This window comes from Manduca sexta, chromosome 4 (assembly GCF_014839805.1).
Source record: "Manduca sexta isolate Smith_Timp_Sample1 chromosome 4, JHU_Msex_v1.0, whole genome shotgun sequence".
Taxonomy (NCBI): Eukaryota; Metazoa; Arthropoda; class Insecta; order Lepidoptera; family Sphingidae; genus Manduca; species Manduca sexta.
Genome location: NC_051118.1, coordinates 4,933,575 through 4,949,930, shown reverse-complemented (window position 1 = coordinate 4,949,930; position 16,356 = coordinate 4,933,575). Strand labels below are relative to the sequence as shown.

At 34.5% G+C, this 16,356-nt stretch overlaps 1 protein-coding gene across 1 annotated transcript; it reads left to right on the top strand.

The window, feature by feature from the left end:
* Nucleotides 1–96: 96 nt before the first annotated feature.
* Nucleotides 97–15,877, top strand: LOC115442997 (stromal membrane-associated protein 1). Its single transcript, XM_030168263.2, has 5 exons — nucleotides 97–328; nucleotides 6,649–6,779; nucleotides 8,269–8,447; nucleotides 8,864–8,972; nucleotides 9,258–15,877. The coding sequence occupies exons 1-5, from the start codon at nucleotides 211–213 to the stop codon at nucleotides 9,933–9,935; spliced, it is 1,215 nt and encodes a 404-aa protein (XP_030024123.2). The 5' UTR covers nucleotides 97–210; the 3' UTR covers nucleotides 9,936–15,877.
* Nucleotides 15,878–16,356: the final 479 nt, after the last annotated feature.

The window sequence follows — 16,356 nt, the reverse complement described above, 5'->3', positions numbered from 1 at the left end:
TTACAAATATTGTAACGAGTAGTTACAGACTTGTAATATGTACATAAATCCAAAAACAATTCTAAAATGACAAATACACCTCATCAAACGCTGTCATCATACTCTTTGCTGTCATCTTATATCGTCTATGGTTTCTCTTTCCTTCAACAAACAAGCATTCCACCCATTTTCATTGTATTTCGTTACGTTTACTAAATATATTTCACAGAAATGGCTTCGAAAAGTGAAAAAGATCGTGCTAAACAGATCCAAGAACGATGTCAGAACATACTGATGCAGATGCTGAAGGATGAGGACAATAAATACTGTGTTGATTGTGATGCAAAAGGTACGTGCAGTTTTATTCTTATTTTATTACGGTTTCTGCGATTTCCATGGGAATGCAATCTAGACAAGCTTTTGTTTAGATAGCGAAATGTGTTATATTATTTTTTTAAATAGTAGAATGGAATTCTATAGGTCTTTGAACTATTTTTTGGGATCTCAAAATTAAACGTATGAGTCACATTATCGCGAAATAATTGTTTGTTATCACTAATGAATAGGTAATATCTGTCATTTCATATTCTGTTCACGACGATTTAAGGACGTGAACTAGTTTTAGTGACGTTATTTTATGTAACTTGACAATAATGATTTCCTTGCAAATAGAATTTCTAAATTTGACCTTTCACTTATTTAAATCAAAAAATCACCTTCAAGCAAAGAACACGCACAGCACAAGCACAGTGCACTTGATTTAAGTAACCCTGACATCCAAAGTTCTAGAATATTAGGAAAGATATCTGTATGATTTGTTACCAGTTTTTAAATATAATTATAAATGAGAATTTATTTAAATAAATATTTTAGAAGTGTACCATAATAACTGTAAATGTATTATATTTTATTAATGAAATCAATTCATAAATTTTCTAGTACTAGTCTAAAGAAAAATATTAATCTATAAGAATCTATATATAATATTATAAAACATAGCTCTCTTTCCCCTCTGTCTGTATCTTATTGATTTTCTCAAAATCTAATGAATGGTTTTTTATGAAATTTGGTGTGGAGATAGTTTAAGACCCTGGGAAGATTATAGGCAGTAGCCTAGAAAGCCAGTATATATTTTCCCAGGATAGAAAGAATTCTATCTTGGGAAAATATATACTGGAATTTGTTTCCTGGAAAACTCCTTCACAAGGATGAAGCTGTGAGCAAAAACTAGTATATTATAAAATATTGCTCAGGTGTTGACAAAGTGAGCTTAATAGTATTTATTGATGGAAATGTTGGCATTTAATAAAGTTGATGTAATCAGTAGTCAAATAGGTTATGTAATTAGATATAATGATTGATAAATATGTCTGCATGATAAGCATGTAAATTAAATTCATAATGTGTTATCGCATTTTGTTTTGTGTTTATTGTCTCAATTTATGAATATACTTTTCTGTCAAATGAAACAGCAAATATTGCAAAAGGAAGTTGTATAATATGCATAATCTTATACATTGTAATGTAACATTAGTTATTTGGGCTGTAAAAAACATGATTAGGGAAAATAGACTTTGTCATGTGCATTATGATGGTCAATATTGATATATAATTTAAATACACTTCATATATAAGAACAGCATTTTGCTTTGATAGATCTTGAATTTTTTTTATTGAATAGTTCAGGTACCAAGAGAAACATATTTTGACAAATCAGATATCATATAAAAAAACCCACACAATCTAGCATGACCTGGAAATTGAACCTAGAACTTCCCAATCTACAGTCTTCACAATGTCAATAGACCAAGGTGATAATGAAACTTGCATAAAATTATTGTGTTGTGAGGAACATAACATTTTAGGTCAAGGCAAAGCGATAACAATACTTAAATATTACATGCACACCATTAAATGGTCATTATTGAGAGGAAATTACTTATTAAGCTATCCTCATTCAACAAAATTAGCAAATGTGTGCAGTACACGCTGCTGTTTAAATAATTAACATATTAATGTATTGTTACAACGGTCATTATTTTATTATTATTCTGTATAAAAAAAATCATCTGTATTTCAATAAACACTATTTTGTTTATTATGTGATGAATATGTGCCTGTTTTTGGGCACATCACAATGCTTTCCCAGTAGTTGTAGCAAGGGTTCTAGCCGGTCAGGGGGAACCATTATTTGCCACCCCTATACACCTAAGGGAAGCACAAAAGGCTCCTTTACAAAAAACAAAAATAAGCATTACCCTACTACTGGTATTCATAGAAGTTTTATTTTAGGAATTTTGTACCAATGGGCTCCACCTTTCCTTCTAATACTGACGCCCGTGAGTGTTGCCCTTGTCACCCCAACTATTCTACTCCACTGTCTCCTCATATAAAAGATCTTGTTACCCGAAGTCAGCTATTTTTTATCCCAAAAAAGTAGAGTTGGTCTTTTATTTCGTGATAGTTGTTTCACGCGAGTGGCGCGGCGTGCAACACCTAGTACTAGTAAAGAAATAACCTGCCAATCATACAGACAGTCAATGCAATGGATCTTGGGAAATGTAATTTAATATTCTGCAGACTGCGTCATATGTTTGTAACATGAGTTTATTGATATTAATTAGTTGCAATCCTGATATGTACTACTTTCAAATACTAACATTCTTAGCTATAGGGATTTTAATGATATATTAAGTAAGAATTATTTTAAATATGTTTTATATTTAGTACATATATTATAACGTAATAGAGACCAGCCAAAAAGAATTTAACAAGTGAAAGAAAGTTGTATCATGGCCACACAATAAGAAAACTAATTATGTACATAATATAATATATCTTAAAATTTATAATTCAATCATTATAGTTTGAAAGAAAATTATAGATGATTAATTTTGATTGCGGCTCCATCGGGATTTTGTGGGATAAAAATTTGCCTATATTCTCTCCAGGATCTCTAACTCTAATCTCCACACCAATTTTCAACGAATCGGATTGAGTGGTTCAGCCGGAAATGCAACAGCATTAAAAAAGATAGAATATAAGTATGGATTAGTTCTCCCGCATGAAATGCATTTCCTCCTAATAAAATCCCATGATGTACTTTACTATAAGTATGATAACCCATGACATGTTCTATCTGTGTGCCAAAATTCATCTAAGGCTATTTAGCTTTTTCGGCTTTAACGATAACCAAAGACATTCCCAAAATTTCGCATTTATAAATTATTAAGATATTTAATCGAGTATAAAATAGCAATAAAAGTTGATTCAGAGGCATTCATTAGCTGTTGTGACATAGCATACCGACACGCTACAGTTCGCGAGGGGCTTGGCGAAGGCGCAATGGTCCATATTTCACCAGTGGTATTTACCTCCTTTTAATAAATATTTCGTTTAGTCATGCACCAAATGCACCGAGAGGGCAAGCGTTTAAAAATTTCCTCTTTTAGAAATCTGATGTTATTATTATTTCTTTTATATGGGCAAGGCAAGGTGACCCCACTGCTCCTGATGGTAAGTGGAGTGGGGTTCAATAGAATGTCGACTGACGAGAGATGATTATCCCTCGACAGTCGACACAATTATGCCGGCCTGTTGGAACCGGATATTCACAGGCTGATCCCGGAACGCGACATACTTACGTGGACCACTATGGTTACACCTTGTGTACGGTGGTCGCTATTCAGGCGGATATAAAATATATCTTACCACCAGTAAAATATTATCTATACTAATATACAAAGTTGAAGAGCTTGTCTGAACGCGCTCATCTCAGGAACTACTATACGGTTTGTGATTATTTTTCACTAATAGTGTTGAATTTTATACCAATAGGGTACCGGACTCATTTTTGTTCTTTACTTTTATCAAATATTTACATAATATAAATTATAACACTTATAATATTACATTATATTCTTATGTATATATGTATATTTATACGTATATGTTTATGTAATTATAATATGTATTTTATGTATTTTGATAGTTACAATGTTACTTATATTGTATTTATAGTTATTATAGGTATTTTATACATACCTTCTTTCTCAATGTCACATTACCGTGATGCACCTACCTTGATTATCTCTGCACCACCCTAAGGTTGGCTGGTAGAGAATGCCTATGGCATTAAGTCCGCCTGTATACATTTGTATATTAAGTGCAATAAATAAATAACACAAAAGGAATTTTTAAAATCCGGAAAAAAATCAACAAGTTATAAGTCTTTGAATTTCGGTGGAAGGGGTAATTAACAAGAAACAGAAAAGAGACGAAATATCCACATGTGACGTCATCGGGAATTACGACGCGTGCGAAAGAAAGAGATGTAGCGATATCCCCACATCGCGCCCACTTCTGAACATTACAATATTTTAAATATGAATTACTCGCTCATTTTTTAACCAATTTTTATGCAGTTTTCGCAGGAGTACTTCTTTTTCATATTATTAACCATTATATATAGAATAATGGACAAAATCAAGCATAGGCCGGTCCCCTATTTTTATCCCGGAAAAATTATCACGCGGGCGGAACCGCCGGTAAAAGCTAAAGCTATATTCAATAAAGTTTTGTAATTACTCTATTAGTGCACCTATTTGTCTTCTGTTTCAATTAAATTAGACCGCAAGTATTTTCCATAATTGCTAACAATAATATTTTAATTTCTTTCAATAAACATATAGTTATTCAAACTCAGAATAATGACGTCATAGTTTACTATTATATATTTCTATATCAATTGAATTATTTCAAAATGAAAGGAGAAAATAATAACTCTCCATATCTTTAAAGTAGTTTAATTATTATTTAACTTATTGGAAAAATGATACATCTACGTTTTGTTACGTAGGTTAACTATTATTTAACTTTTTGATCCACCATATTATGTTGTCCTGGTATAAATTGTAACCCAGATCGCTTTTTGAAACTCTTTACTGACCAATGAAAGTCCCGTCAAAATAGGTGCAGCTATTTCGAATCTTGTATAAAGCGGCAGACAAAAGTTTCAAACACGTATTAGAATTTCGATTATGTGTCAAAAACAATGACATTGCGGTACGACCAGTAATCAGACAGACAGACAGTTAATGAATTTATAACTCAATTGTATATTATTTACTAGCTAAAGAGTTGTTTGACCGCGCTTATTTCACAAATTACGAAAAATAAAAACTACTGATTTTTTTATTATTAGGAAGCTACATTACTCCTGAATGATATAGGCTAATTTTTATCCCTAAAAGATTAAATAACGCGGGTGGAACCGCAGGCAAAAGCTGGTATTTGTTAACCATCCACAATTATACATTTTTGTTTCACGGGGAATACCTTTGCTACTATTACATATTATAATTCGTTTAATGCAACATATGAAGGATAAATTTGATTCGATTCGCGTATTTCCTATAAATTAAACAGGATAATTTAATTCCAATCCAGTTTCCAGTCTAGAAATGGAGTAATTATAAACGTGAGTCCATGTCACAGGTTATTAACTAATGAAACTGGTACCAAATCACGGGGAAATCAGTTGGAGAAAGCTGTTGTATTAGGATCTCTTTCAGTCATGTTAAGCTTGAGAAGTACCATAAATAGGCGACAACAATGATTACAGATAAATATGTTGTACTCATATACAATTGAAATTTATAAATATATTTCCTAATATTGGTAAGCTTTACGCCAGTTGAAGACCAAGGATTAGCTAAATTATCTTGGCTTAGCTCGCATGGATTGCACATACCTTGGGTTATATACTTTGCGGTCTGCACATAAGTATGAAAATATATCTAATTATGCGAGTTAAGTATAACTTACTTAGCTTAATTTTTGTTCTACAACTTGCATTGAGCACTTCGGTCGAACTGTGTGTGTAACTACACTTGGATCCCGCGAGACAGTTCTTGTGCGGTCGGTCTTCGCACCAAATGCATGCCCATGCACGGGGGGACATTTGATGCGAACCTAGTCACATAGTTAAGTGTGTATACGTCGTGGTAACTTCACATTGAGGACTATAAAGGCTCGCGTCAATTTGCTCTTCTTGTTCCCTCCGTCGACCTTAGTCAGTTTAATTACTTACTATCCTTCCTCTATTTCCTTCTCCACTCTCCACCGGGCCCTGCAGTTGCTAGGTCCGGTATCCTATTACCAGGTTTTGCCCAATGTTGATTGCAGGAACGCCTACTTCCAAAAAAACCCACACTTGGGTTAATTATAATTTTTATCCTTTTTTGGGGCCAGTTTTGTCCTGAAACATAGGAGGACTTTTATTCCGAGAAAATACTCACGTACATAGTAAGAGTTGCGACAACATATAGTATCAAATATCTATAGGCTTATAAAATATTTACGAACAACTATAAACGCAAATACGCATAATGAACCTTATTTAGTAGGTGGTTATGCCTACCAAATAAGCAAACAAGTTATTGAATGCAAAATAGCAGAATATAGGACATTGGTCTGTTAAATCATGCAGATATTACGATATACGTTTGTAAATTATTTATGTATGACCGTACCATATTCTGGGAAATCTGAAAATAACAACATAATTCGGTATTCGGCAGGATATTTTTTTTTATCTGTAGTCCAGATGAATGACTGTAGCTAGGCCCATAGTGACTGTTGAGGGTTGATTTACGCGTTTGTTACCAGGTCCTCGATGGGCTTCATGGAACCTGGGCATATTCCTGTGCATCAGATGCGCCGGCATCCATCGCAATCTCGGCGTCCACATCTCCAAGGTGAAGAGCGTCAACCTCGACTCTTGGACTCCTGAGCAAGTGGTGAGTGAAGAGAGTGTGGTATATGTTGCATTTTTATATGAGAAATGGTGAGAACTGGGTCACTCGTCTACTATTAATCACTATGACCACCCATCCTCCTTTCATTTCCATAGTCTGTCGCCTACTTTACTGGCCATTAATGTCCTTCGCACCTAATGTAGGCGTCTTAGTGTATGAACTCTTCTAAAATAAAAAAATACAAGCGCACAACCTGGTGTTTCTACCACCTAAAATGAGTCTTAAAAATGTAGGTAGATATTGTAACTTTGACTTTTCGGACGACCAACAACTCAGTCCGCCCTGTTACCATGAAGGTTGCTACTGTCTTCGAAAAGTCGGGAGAACATTATAATAAACTGCAATCAAATTCGAACACTAGTTCTATTTCCATGTCTTACATTTGGCCTATACATAATCTATACTATTATATAAAGCTGAAGAGTTTGTTTGTTTGTTTGTTTGTTTGTTTGTTTGTTTGTTTGTTTGTTTGTTTGAACGCGCTAATCTCAGGAACTACCGGTCCAAACTGAAAAATTCTTTTTGCGTTGGATAGCCCTTTGTTCGTGGAGTGCTATAGGCTATATATCATCACGCTATAGCCAATAGGAGCGGAGCAGTAATGTCTTATCTCAGGAACTACCGGTCCAAACTGAAAAATTCTTTTTGCGTTGGATAGCCCTTTGTTCGTGGAGTGCTATAGGCTATATATCATCACGCTATACCCAATAGGAGCGGAGCAGTATTGTCTTATCTCAGGAACTACCGGTTCGAACTGAAAAATTATTTTTGTGTTGGATAGCCCTTTGTTTGTGGAGTGCTATGGGCTATATATCATCACGCTATACCCAATAGGAGCGGAGCAGTAATGGCTAAACTCAGGAACTACCGGTCCCAAAAGAAATAATATTTTTGTGTTGAATAGCCCTTTGTTTGTGGAGTGCTCTAAGTTATATATCATCACGCTATCACCAATAGGAGCGGAGCAGTAATGGCTAATCTCAGGAACTACCAGTTTGAACTGAAAAATTCTTTTTGTGTTGGATAGCCCTTTATTTATGGGGTGCTATAGGCTGTATATCATCACGCTATGACCAATAGGAGCGGAGCAGTAATGAAACATGTTGCAAATACGGGGACAATTTATTAGTTTTGAGAGCTTCCGTTGCGTGCCTTGCGTAAACAAAACGGTGAAAGTTATGCAACAATGATGTATGACGGGATTGTTCCTCTTAAAAAGTTCTAAAAAAAATTATTATAAAACAAAGTCCCCCGCTGCATCCGTCTGCCTGAACGTCTTAAACTCAAAAACTACCCAACGTATTAAGATGAAATTTGGTATGGAGACAGTTTGTAACCCTGGGAAGAACATAGGCTCCCGGGAAACTACTACTTTTATAATGGAAAACTTTAGCCTGAAAAACTTTATAACGCGGGCGGAGCCGCGAGCAAAAGCTAGTATACTATATAATACTCTTACCGTTCTCTTCAGGTATCCCTCCAACAGATGGGTAACTCGCGCGCCCGCGCAGTCTACGAAGCGAACTTACCCGACTCGTTCCGAAGGCCGCAGAACGATTCCTCGCTGGAGGCGTTCATTCGCGCCAAGTACGAGCAGAAGAAATACATCGCCAAGGAGTGGGTGCCGCCGCCCCTTCCCAAAGTTAATTGGTTAGTATATTATAGCATCACGCAGTTTTGTCAGGGGTAGGCAGTCATACCAACATATTGGCTATGTTGGTATAACTGTTATGGTGTTATAATATATGTATAAATAAATAAATAAATGTTGTTTTTGCAAGTTAAATTTTCCCTGATGCAGTGCTGTTTATTTATTGTCATTTTGATGTTTCACATGATGTAATCCTCATTTCGATTCACAGATATACAGTTTATTTTAGGTTATAGGACATAATTTTCCTGCTATTCAAATTACCTGTTCAAGCATTAGACAAATAATGTCATGATTTAATATGTTGTAAAAATTAAGGTCTTACTCCAAACAATCATTTGGATATAAACTTGCAGCACATGCTATTTATTCGTTAACTCGAACAAAAAAAATTATAAAAAAGAAATATTTGTAGGGATAAAGAAATAGACGAGGAAATTGAGAGACTGAAGAGGAAAAAGAAGACCACCACGTCGAGCTTAGGGCCGCTGCCCACGCCCGCCGCCAGCGATAAGAAATATAACGTGAGTATATACAGGCAGTCTATATTAATACCTAAACTAAACCCTGAGACTTGTGATATTTGCATAAAAAATTAGGTTCCTACAGAACAGCCACTATAGAAAGCTTCCGTAACTCCTAGGCTAGCGTTACTTGATTCATAAGAGCCTAGAACCTTTTTGTATAATAAAAAAATATGAGGTACATACATCTAGAAAATAATATTGTTTGATTGTAGTATGAAATTTTTTTTTTAAATTTTTTATGATATTTATTTTTGAAGTAATTCTAATTATTTGCCTTTGCAGAAGTCTGACGTGATACCGAGCTTGCCAAAGCCGAAGTCGTCTGTAAGTCCCAAATTGGGCAGAAGTACTCCACCCACTGCCCAACCAGAAGCGAGCAAGACTTCAAATGGCTCCGCTGATCTTCTAGGATTGGAAACATCAAAACCTGAAACCAAACCCGCCAATAACGACGACATTTTCTCCAGTTTCTTCTCAGCACCCCAAGAAAAGCCTGCTGAGGTCACCAAACCAGAGGAATCTAAGTCAGATCTCAAGACTGAGGAAGAGAACTTCTTTAAACAAGCCGCCCCCACGGAGAAGGAAAAGTCGAAGCTCACTAAAGACAGTATATTAGCACTGTACAGTCAAACACCACCTTTAGGCAACCAATTCCAACCGCAACCTGTAACCTATCAGTTCAGTGGATTCCCCGCCCCGAGCTATAACAATATACCTGTACAAAACGGCATGCAACAGTACAATCAGTTCCCGCAGCAATTCCAGCAACCGTTTACGGCGCCGTTGCAGCAACCGTTACAGCAACCGATGCAGCAACAGTTCGCCAACAACCAGTTCTTCAATCAGCAACAACAGGCGCAACAGTTGCAGCAACAGTTCGGCGGTTTGAGTTTAGGCCAGTTCCCGAGCACGTTCACGCAACAGAACACAAACGTTGCTAGCAACACGACATGGCAATAAGCGTCTCGTGCGTAGATTGTTTTACTTACGTTTGTCATTTTAGTTGGTGAGTGCACGTTGGTTGCGGTCCCCTGTTGCGGAAGACGTTGCATAACTCATACAGAATGTTCATAGACAATATTTTCTTTGTTCCTACAATAGCCAGCTTTAAAGACAAGTGCATTATTTTTATTACATCGGAAAACTTAATTTTTTGTATCTCACGATTCCGTAGTTAGATTTTATTACATTATATTTTTATCGCTTGTTTATATATTTTGCAGTATTTGTGTATCCGTGCACTTTAACGCACAGAGTTTTTATTTTTAATGTTATTTACGAACGTGCATTCTTGGTGATTCGGTCGCGGTATAGTTTGCATAGAGTATGCGTGAAAATGGCCGTGACGGAACGGGTTTTATGTGAATTAAGTCGTTCGGTACGACGTGATAAGGTTGGTTTTTGCACTGAGTAGGTAAGTCGACATTTTTGGTATTGTTTACTAAAGTCGTTAAATTAGTTGTGTCACACTGTATTATATGTTGTATTAATTGGTATAATTTGTCTGTGAAGTTTAAATATTTTAATATTAGGCATTAACTTTAAATATATACCGAATTGTCATCTTAATTATAGCACACAGAACCAACTTGACTTACTTAACGATTTTAGCCTAATATCTCGAGTTGATCACTTACCGCCGTTTTTAAAAACGATCTCAATTTTAATCTTTGATCCGATCGCGAAATACCAATCCAGATAAGTCTTGCATGCATGTCAAAGAAATGTTTTTCTGACTCGCCAATTGTTGCAATGGATTCAAAAAGGGTTTGGGATTGTTTATTTAAAATGGCCGCGAATGGACCTCTCGTACCGAACTGACTGAGTTTTCAAATATAAGTGATGGTGGAATACTTATAGGATTTAATTATTTTCGCCTATATTTTAGTAATTAAATATGGATTTTGAGACGATAACAGGGGAAGGATCTGATGTTGATCCTAATATGTATACCAGTAAGGGTTTGTACACACTAGGCGGTCATGTGGCATCATGTATTAATATCGGGTCAGTATTATATACGGTTTCAATGCTGAGCATAGGCCACGTCGATTAATCAGAGTGTTTGTAATAAATATTATGTCTAACAGTAGGTTTGACCCACACTACGACACTAACCTTACGTTGTTAGTAATAGGAACTACGAAAGAGTTCTATCTCAGTACTTGAAACTTTTAAACCCGATACAATTGTTTCCGGATGGCACATTTGTCGAACCCGCTAACTCTTTGTTTCACAGCGGATCCGTCTGTCATAAAGATCGCAATAGGTAACCGCGCGGTGATCCAAGGCGCTGCAATACGCGTAGTGTGTACAGACACTTAGAAGCTTTTTATGAAGGCTTGTATTTTTAGTAATTTAATAAAGGATTTGTTTTATTTTTTGTGTAGTATTTTAATAATTTCGAATGATTATGTGACAATAATGATATTGTTATTTGAAATCTACATTAATTGTCAATAAAATAATTTTAATTTTCAAAAATAAGTATTCAAGCCATATTTAGAAATAGAAATGATTTTGTACCTGAGAGGTGTAAAAATTTAAATTATTATGTCAAAAGCTTATGTACTAGATTGTATTAATTTTTTCAAATTAATGTATGATTTTACGTCCAGAACTGATTCCTGCCCTATTCTTTAAATTTATAGTTTTTTAATTTCAATTATAGATGTATACTTATACTTATAGTAGTGTTTTTTGTTTAGAAGTAAATCTTGAATAGCTCATGATTTTTCTATTTCTTTTTTAAATCATAATTTGGCAGCTTTGTAACTTTTAAAATATTTTTTCTACATTCTACTAGCCTTCAACTTAATGAATAACTTGATGAATACATAATAATAACCACAAGCCCCGAAACGGCAGTCATCGGTCAAGTTATAAGGCTAGCTTGATAAAACACATTCCTTTATTTCAATCTCTGTCTTGAGGCTCAATTGTATGTAGTATCTAGATCTCAAATATACCTCTCAGGTACATTAGAATCTATAAATAAGTTCTTTGTTAGTACGAATATTTCTGATCCGAATTTTGTAATATAATTGAAATTTCAAAGCGTTTTCTTAATTACCAAGACTCATATAACTGAACCTGCCTCTAATACCACGGTCTGTGCAATTAGATATTTAATTTTTATTTTGTAAAATCCTATTTATACTTATTCCAGTACTTTAAAATATATTTTATACTTAAACTGTGGCACTGTAACACGATGTTTTAGCTTTCACACATTAAACTGTGTTGGTGTACTCAATTGTTCATATAAATGTTTAGATGAGTATGTGTTTTTTTTTTTATATTTGTGGCGTGAGCGTTCTGGCTGCTGATTCGTGCTTGTATTTACTTATTTTTTAATTTCCAGAAATGGCCAGCGTTAAAATAAAAAAAGTTATCCAATTACTGAAACTTTTTCGAGATTTGATTAAAGAATAATATTTCCTATGTCTATTTATTAACGTCGAGTTTAGAACGTTCGCGTCTCAAAAATTGGTGCGTGTTAAAATCACGGTTTTATTTTCATTAGAATTATAAAATATTTAATTAGATATGAGACAAAATCTTTCTCTAAATAAAATATAAATTTTACCACATAATATTCATATTTAAATTTTGAATTGTTCACTGGCCGTTGGCTTTATATTGTCGTTTAGAAAATTATTTTTTTATTTCTGCATTGATAAACATAGATTTATTTTTTTATGGAAGCTATTTATGGTGTATGGATAATATTTTAATTTCTAAAACATTTAAAACAAATATTATTTTGATTAGGCTGCATGTTCTATGACCTTAGTTTAACGTTATTGTATACCCGGAAATTAAATTGAGATCTATCGGATCACGATTTTATCAGATTTAGACTAATCTAGCTCATATTGTCATTGCAACAAGCAAGGCCAATGAAAATACGGTAGTTGACTATATTTTTTTTTCACATTTATCACAAAATATGAGACCAGAAGATCAGATATCAGAAGAAGAATATTCAAAATCCACAGAATAATAAATACAACTTTAAAATTTGGTGGACGGGATAGCTGTCAAATAACAGTAATAGCAACCTGTGATGTCACAATATCACCTGCCATAACTCTGTGTACATGAGAAAGAGATGGCGCGATATCCCCACCACACTCTCACTTTTGCTCACAACAATAGTTCAAATATGAACAACCATTACTTTTTAACCAATTTTGATGCTGATTTTACAGTCTTTTCGTATTCTTTTCTGTTACATATAATGTACAAAATGAAACATAGGAAACTACCCTATTAAAATGAGCATATTTTATTAGCTCTGGTACTTATTTTAAATGTCTTATGATGCTATACACTATGTTAATTTTGGTAATGATGGGCCATTGACCTTCTCCAATTAAATCATATTGAGGAAGTATGTATAAACATCTTACCAGGAATTTAATTAAATATCGGCTCATTTTTTAAATATAATTTGTTCAGGGCGTGATAAATACCTGGCTCTTATTACAAGGTCCTATTTTCATTTTTATTTACGTTGGAAAAAATTGATTTATAATTTTCAAGTTGATAAAAATTCCCTCGTTACTTATCTTTCGGGATTATAGTTTTTTACTGAAAAAGACATAGAATTATGTCTTACATATATGTCTTAATTTGTGCAAAAATTATAAAATAGAACCTTGTAATAGTGAGCCAGCGAAATCTACCCTATTGGCTAACAAAAACGTGAGCTACGTATGGTAAACTGGATGTCACGTTGTCAAACTATAACAAAATTTGTCACGATACTCCATCCACTACATCAAATACAGTGATTGATAAGTGAGTAGATGTTTACTTCTATTTTTTTAAACTTGCCAGTTGTAAGTTTTACAACTGTTTTCAATAAACGATCCCAATCTCAATCTTCGGTCCGATCTCGCGAATAAACCAAAATAATCATTTGCAAGCATGTCAAAATATACTAAGTTCTGAGATACTAAGTTCTGATTGGTAAATTTTTGCGGATTGGAAAAGCGATAGGGTCGTTTTGTTACGGTGGTATATCAAAATATTTATTCACTATTACAACTTCTAAATAAGGCCTCAAGACAATTCCGTGCGCCCATCTCCAAGCGGTTATAAATTAACGATTTTTGCCATTCATCAGCTCACATCATGTTCGTAATCATTGGTAATGAGTTTCAATTTTCTCTCAGTTGATAGTTAAGACGGTTCGAATGCTTCAGGTATACGGAATATAGTACAAGAGTCTATATTCTGAGACTTGTGAATTTAAGGACCATCGCATGACCTAATGAGCTTTATTGAAAAAGCATTCATTCAGTCAATAGTGATTTAAAGATTGGATAAAATGAGAATATAACACAACCAAATTAAGAAGTGTAGTTGTATCGGCATAGTATAATTGGACTTCTGTTTCAGTTGTGTTATAATTAATTCGATGGATAACTTATATGACGATCAACCCTGATGCCAAATTTACCGCCGTTTTTATCAAACGATCCCAATCGCTTTTTCTGAGCCATCGCGAAAATGGACCAATCAGAACAAAGCTTTTTTTGAAATCTTCACAAATAACTTATTTTGATTGGCTAATTCGTGCGATCGGATCTAAGATTAAGATTGGGATCGTTTGTTGAAAACGGCCGTTGGACCATTGGCGAATACCTTAGCGGATAATTTGCGCACGAATGCATGAATTATGAGTAACGAATGCACCTGAATAAGTTGTTTACAAACTTTTATTCGTTACTATTCGTCTGTACTTCGCAAGTATTTAAATTAGACGTTAAAGATATGTATTTACAAGGATCACTTCTTATATACCCAAAAAGTCAAGAAAAGGTGTAAATGGCGTACAATTGCAATTTAAACATTTAATTTTAGAAATGTTAAGCTCAGTACCGGCGCCTGCTGATGATTCGGATAACTTGAAACACGCGCTGGATTAGTCCGCGATTATAAAAAAGATAAGGTTGCGAAACTCGATAAAATCTCATTAACAAGTATATCTGTGGTTACATAAAAAAAATAATATACGTAGGTTTTTAAATATGAATGTATTATGATTTTTATAGTTTCGAATATTACAGAATTGAGTTCTGCCGACGCTAAAAATGACAACTTTACTCATTTATGATCTTAATTGGACCAACATGCGCGTAAAATTGGGCAAAGTTTGGCGAAATTGAGTGTAAATAAAACGTTTCTTCAGTAGATCGTGTGGTTTTGATTTAAAATTTTTGTACACCAATAAATTATATTGTATTTACAATGAATAAAGTTTATAATTATGAGTATGGTTGAATATTGAACAATGAGTTTTCCTGGACATTTTATGTCAATTATGGCATTCTGTATCTAAATAGTGAATGTACGTACGCACGTAAAGCCGTTGGTCCTGCGTCTGATCTCCGGTGATGTCGGATCGCCGTCTCTCCGTATTATGAGAGTGAATGAACAGAGAGTGCACCTGTGTATTGCACACATACTTATGCACTATAATGTCTCATTTACCTGGCTTATCTCCATTACGATTAGCCGTCGTGGCCAAAATTCGGCTAGGAGGGATTTAATAAATCTACCTGCAAGTTTGATGGTAGTGAACTGCATCTCCCATATTGTATACCCTGTGTCAAAAGTGGCTTCAATTCTTTACATTTAGTTAAATAGTAATGAATTCTAGAAAAAAGGCGCCAAATGACATAAAATGTCCGAGGAATTTTGAATGGCTGATGTAGATTTTTTTATTATAGTTCAAATAGAATCCAGTTTTGGTGTATTTAGTTAATATATAAAATGTGATTTGAGTATTGATTAATGTAATATAGCTGTAAAATTGATGCGGGCCGTCATATTGGCTGCCCTTGTTTGAGCCTGTATTTCGTTTACATTAATAAACATAATGCCAATAGCACGAGTGTTTTCTTATTTAAATAGATATTTCACTTTAATCATTACTTATTAACGTTCATAGACCAATGCACGTGACCTCGTGGATGTCGAGAAATATATTTTTTTAGTGATCTTGATCGATATCTCCGGATCGATCGTAAAAATGGACTACCATAGGAGCATCATCATCATCAGTCGCACGATGTTCACTGTTGAACATGTCTCTCCCAAAGATTTCCAGACCGACCTATTGGAAGCGGCCCGGAGGAGGAACAAGCCGACCTATAGGAGCATAATTATAATTTAATTTTATCAGTTATTTTCTCGCATTGCCTGTAATAAAAAACCATTATCTTATTGCATAGGACCTTAAATCGCCGACGAAATATTGGTGCGTTACATCCCTGCCTACTCATGAAAATGGAAAAAGGCGTGAGGCTATGTATGTAGGTATTTTTGAGGTCGTACTTAAGGTAACCAAGTTGCTTACTTTGTCGAT